Source organism: Triticum dicoccoides, chromosome 5A (assembly GCF_002162155.2).
Source record: "Triticum dicoccoides isolate Atlit2015 ecotype Zavitan chromosome 5A, WEW_v2.0, whole genome shotgun sequence".
NCBI lineage: Eukaryota > Viridiplantae > Streptophyta > Magnoliopsida > Poales > Poaceae > Triticum > Triticum dicoccoides.
The window spans coordinates 57,322,346-57,327,838 of NC_041388.1; the positions used below are offsets into that span (position 1 = coordinate 57,322,346).

Genomic DNA, 5,493 nt, shown 5'->3' on the forward strand with positions numbered 1-5,493 from the left:
GCTCCACTTCTCTTGATTTGATGGTCTTCGGCGCTTGCTTGCTTGCTGTGCAAAAGAAGCTTTGATTCTGGCTGCCATTTCTGCCCTTTCTCTGCCACTCTGGTCTCCTCCTTCCACAAGCAAACACTGCAGCCTGTCCACTGCCCCACTGAGCTTTGAACTTCACTCTCTCTCTCTCTCTGGATAAAAAGCAGCACACACTGTAGTACTGTAGCTTGCAGGCCTATGGATGCAGCCCTTGTCTTTGCCCCATCTTCACTTTGACCTTTAGCAAGCTGCCTTTCTCATCCCTAATCAAGTGCTCTCATGTCCCCAGCTTTCTCTTCTAATCTAATGATGCATTATTTTTTATCTGATGATGTAATTACAGTATTGGCTTCTGTCATACACAGTCTTGTTTGTTCCCCACAGAGTGCCTCCATGATTATGTCCTGTGCAAGTGGTGTGTGCATTAACCTATGGCACGCCTCGGCAATTCATCAGCTAGACCTATGCCCCGGATAGGCACAATGATTTGTATCCTTGGCAGTGCAAGAATCATTGCTACTACAGCGTGTGCTTTTAATTAGGAACAACCAGACACTGTTCCCCAATTAAGCAACCTCCTTTGGGCACTGACAAAAAGTGTTGACGACACTGATTGATATGAGTCATTTTAATCATCTTATGTTTTGTTTGATTTGTTTATAGATTTAGTTATTAGATGGAATTTGATTGGTGATGGTGCTAATAGTGTTTTCTGGGGGGAAAAAGATGCAGTTTTGCAGGGCAGTGAGCACGCCCAAGGCGCAGCCACCGCGGGGCGGCAGCAAGACGGTGGGCCGGTGGCTCAAGGACAAGAAGGAGAAGAGGAAGGAGGAGACCAGGGCGCACAACGCGCAGGTCCACGCCGCCGTCACGGTGGCCGCCGTGGCCGCTGCCGTCGCCGCCGCGGCCGCCGCCACCGCGGGGTCCGGCGGTAAAGACGACCGCGCCGCGCGCACCGACATGGCGATGGCGTCCGCGGCCACGCTGGTCGCCGCGCAGTGCGTGGAGGCAGCAGAGTCCATGGGCGCCGAGCGCGAGCACCTCGCCGCCGCCGTCGGCTCGGCTGTCAACGCCAGGACCCCCGGCGACATCGTCACCATCACGGCCGCCGCCGCCACTGGTGAACTCATCATTTCAGCCGAATTCTTGATCACAATGGCCATCGGCGAGGACATGGACATGACTGCTTTTCCGTTTCTTGATCGGCAGCGCTACGAGGCGCGGCGACGCTGAGGGCGAGGGTGCAGAAGGAGGCGTGGAACGTCGCCGCGGTGATCCCGGTGGAGAAGGGCTCCATGGGAATGGGAGGTCACGGCCACGGCCAGAAGCACGGCGCCACCCAGAGGCAGCTGCAGCAGCAGCAGCCGCATCATCACAAGGTGCAGGAGATGGGCAGCAGCAACAGCAGCAGCTTCAGCGACGACCTGCCGGCGATCGACCAGGACGAGAACAACTTCCTCGGCATCTGCTGCCAAGAGCTGCTCGCCCGCGGCACCGAGCTCCTCAAGCGCACCCGCAAAGGTACTGCATTCCCCCGGCCGTCGAATGATCGCCGGTCCATTCCGGCGACAGATGCTGTTCTGAATCTTCACTGACGTTGCTGATCATGTGCAGGATCTTTGCATTGGAAGGTTGTATCAGTGTACATCAACCGGACGGGCGTGGTACATCTTCTTGCACTGTTCTCGATCTTGTATATTATTGAAGTATAATAATTCTGTTAACTGATGTGTGCATTCGGCCATTAAATTTTGCAGGTGATGCTGAAGATGAAGAGCAGGCATGTCGCCGGGACCATAACCAAGAAGAAGAAGAGTAAGTGCACAAGCAATCTCCCACAGTACATATACAGCCATGGCGTGCTATAGCTTTGTAGTAGCCGTGTGGTTTTGTCTCCCTGTCATGGTCACCGGTGACATCCACTGACGCCGGAGTTGGGCTGCGCCCACAGGCGTGGTGGTGGACGTGTGCAGGGACCTGGCGGCGTGGCCGGGGCGGCACCTGCTGGAGGGCGGCGAGCACCGGCGCTACTTCGGCCTGCGCACGGCGGAGCACCGGGTGATCGAGTTCGAGTGCGCGAGCCAGAGGGAGCACGACATGTGGACCAAGGGCGTGGCGCGCCTCCTCGCCATCGTCGACGGCCGCAAGCGCTTCGCATGATCGCCGCCACCGTCACGGAGGGCGATCTGATTGACCTTGTTAGAAATGTGTTCTTGTAGTTCTTGCTATTGTTTTCTTTGTTCCGACCTCCTGTAAGTTTTTAGTTTCTTCCCCTCTCTCGTCTAGACTTGAGTGAGTGTGGCAAATGGGCAATGGCAGGCAGTACAAAAACCAAGCACCGGTAGTTTCTAATTGAACCGTGGTAGCCTCATGTGTGTTACTTTGATCTAGTAATAAGTAACCTTGGGAACAGGAAGAACATCTCAACATGTCACTGTGTCACTGTACTACAAAGGTTTACTCAGTCTCTGTCTTTGTAGGCTGGGCAGAATCTATTATCTGCAAGGTGAAGGCAAAAGCAAAAGCAAAAGCAAAAAAAGATCTCTGCCCCTACCAATGTGATCTAGCTCCTGGACACTCAGGATCAAGATGCTAAGAGGGTGTTTGTTTTCAGGGACTTATTGGTTTAGGGACTTAAAAAAGTCCTTATAAGTTCCATCTAAATCAAACAGGAGGGACTTATAGGGACTTAAAGTGGACATTTGGGATTTATGAAATAACGACTCTCAAGGAGGGACTTATAGAAACTTATAGTTGTAATATGGTCTTATAGAGACTTATAAGTCCCACTAGCCAAACAGGTAGGGACTTTTTAGGGACTTAAGACTTATAAGTTGGGACTAAAAAAAGTCCTAGGACTTATGAACCAAACAGGGCCTAAGTAGAGGTGTCAGCCAGCCAGGACATAGACCAACTTGTCTGTTGCCTCCTTGAATTGAATTGCTGGGGCCATTCTCTTTTCTGGATGCAGATGATTGGAGCCCTGTTGGTTCTGTATCCATCTAAACCTATGAAGGAATCTATCCATCTACGGGATGGTATGGAGCTGGAGGATGGTTCCGTTGTCACCCACAGCTGTTTGTGGATCATGCAGGGATTGCAGGACCAGGTATAGCTCTGAATGAGGCTGTTGTTGGGTAGTTTTGGGCAGGACCACTCCATTTTGTTTGAATCATAAGCATTACTAGCACTCCAGGACCTGGGCTTTGATGCAGGTTGCTGTCCTGGTTGGTGAATTACAATTACATTTGTGGTTACAGAGACCGTAATGCTGGAATGACAATGTACTATGGAACAAAGGGACCTTTAAAGACGCCGGAATAGTAGGCGAGCTAAGATTGGCAATCGTCGCCGTTTGTCTAACTTATGGCAACTCTATCAGAGCCGTCATATTGATCTAATCCCCATAATAATCGCTAGCTTCATGATTGGGGCTCAAAAAATCAGCCTAAACGCTTGCTCCAAACACAACCGCCTGTGCCCGGGACAAAAGTTTCTGTTTGGTTTCTTCCTCCCGTGTCTAGTCATGTCAATGCGCAGCCGCCCGTACGCTTGCGGCCTCCATTTCTTTCAATGGCAATGCTGTTTTTCACCCGCGCCCGCCAATACTATCCCCGTTTCCCGCTGAAGCGCACCCATTCGTGGGTATATAAACTGGGCCACCTCGCTTACCAGCAGCACGCCTCATCCATTTTTCATGTTTGCCGGCGAGCACTCATCTTCCCCTTGCCACCAGACTCACCCCCATCGGCCATGTTGCGGCGGCCAACCCCTCCACGTGGACCTTTCCCTGGCGAGATCGAAGAGGGCCTCACCGAGAGGAAGTTCTGGAAGACGGCCTGGGACTTCTGGGAGTGGGTCAAGAAGCACGCGCATCGTTAGATTGAATCAGTTGTCGGGCATGGCCTTTGCAGAAATGAAAGTTGCGATGACACAGGCTTCAAAGCCGTCTCCTCGAGCCACATCGAGGACGCCTAGAAGTTAAAAAAAACTGTCATCGGGGGAGGGGGGGGGGGAGACTCCCCACCTGAATATATTTCAACAATATAAGTAGTCAACAACATGGTTTGTTTAGAAGAGACAAGAGGAGAAAAAATCCCGCCACACTCCGGCGTGGATTTTTTGATCCGTCTTGACCAGACGGTGAGACCAAAGAGTGAGATCTGAGATTACAGCCTAGAAGTTTGTAGACCCCATGACGGTGGAAGTGGAAGCCACCCAAGCAGCCTCCACCTGCGAGGCCACCTCTAAACGGAGGAAGAGTGTGAACTAGATATGATGAAGAAATATATGTTTCCGATGTTTCAAATCGTTCTAGAGATTACTGTTATGTTGTTGAAATCATACTAGATATTCCATTTGAGCTCATACTAAAAATCCATATTGAAATCAAGCTTGAAGCCTCTGTTATGGTTATTCTAAGTACTATTATGATGATTCAAAGTTTGTGCTTTGCTTCGGCAGCCTTCTACACATCATGGAGTATGCATTATGGAGGTTGTGACTCTTCTAGCGTTGTTCTTTATGCGGGTGTGTTGGTCAGCTCGTGTGAACTGCAAAAGTTTTAGCACTAGTTACTCTCATGTTTGGGTGATGAAGATGTTGCTTCTTGCGTGGTGCGTGGCCAACCAAAAATCCCAATAAACGTCGAATCCGATGCAATCCTCAGGTCCTGACAATTATCTCTGATATTAGACTAGAAAGAAGAAACACGGAAATCCAGCTTAGCTCCTGGATGCACGTGCACCTACGCGCAAAAATTGATTTTGAAGTGTAAAAAAAGTCCCAACAATAATTCTATGTGTTCACAGTCAGATCCGAATGCTAACTATAAATTTTTAGGCAAAAAGATTAATCATTTTGGCCTGTGCAAAAAGAACAAATTAAACACCAAATGTTACTTCCAAATGTCATCCTAAATTGTCATTTTTACCGCCGAAACATTGCTACTCCATTTTCCATGAAAATTGCCAAAGGTACTTGCGACACTAACAAGAACATCTATAGAGAAGTCAGATTTTTTTAAAAATATTTACTATTATTTTGTTACTGTTTACGCGGGAGCAAATGGATCAAAACGCCTCCCCCAAACACCAAAAGAAAGAAACATAGACGCCTTCACACATGAAACAGACAGAATTGTAATTTAGGACAAAAACTGAATTTAGAACACATGCAATCTTTTCATAAAAAAAAGTTATGTTAGAATTACTCATCAATGAAATGCTGCATCATGCAGTCTCTTCGTAAAAAAAAAAAACTTTCGGCAAACTCGACTTGGTCGTGGATGCCGAATCCTGTAAAGCAAAAAATGCATTGGCATCCACAACTGCCGCAGTAGCATCTTTACGAGCTAGGCCATCGAACCGTAGTACGGTAAAAGTGAACTGATGTTAGAGCATCTTCACCCGCATCCCCAACAGATCCTTTGAGTTTTTTTTACGCCGGTGTCAAAAAAGGCCCAAT

General features: G+C 49.0%; 1 protein-coding gene across 2 annotated transcripts in view; it reads left to right on the plus strand.

The window, feature by feature from the left end:
- Positions 1 to 2,491, plus strand: part of LOC119299286 (VAN3-binding protein-like) — a 5,120-nt gene extending 2,629 nt beyond the window's left edge. The window contains exons 3-7 of one of the 2 annotated variants that reach the window (XM_037576525.1): positions 754 to 1,147; positions 1,237 to 1,548; positions 1,642 to 1,691; positions 1,785 to 1,842; positions 1,979 to 2,491. In XM_037576525.1, the coding sequence (XP_037432422.1) occupies positions 754 to 1,147; positions 1,237 to 1,548; positions 1,642 to 1,691; positions 1,785 to 1,842; positions 1,979 to 2,187 (1,023 nt within the window). In that variant the 3' untranslated portion in view covers positions 2,188 to 2,491. The remainder of the gene's footprint in view (positions 1 to 753; positions 1,148 to 1,236; positions 1,549 to 1,641; positions 1,692 to 1,784; positions 1,843 to 1,978) is intronic. The other variant, XM_037576526.1, reaches the window with a different exon arrangement.
- The last annotated feature ends 3,002 nt before the right edge of the window (positions 2,492 to 5,493 follow it).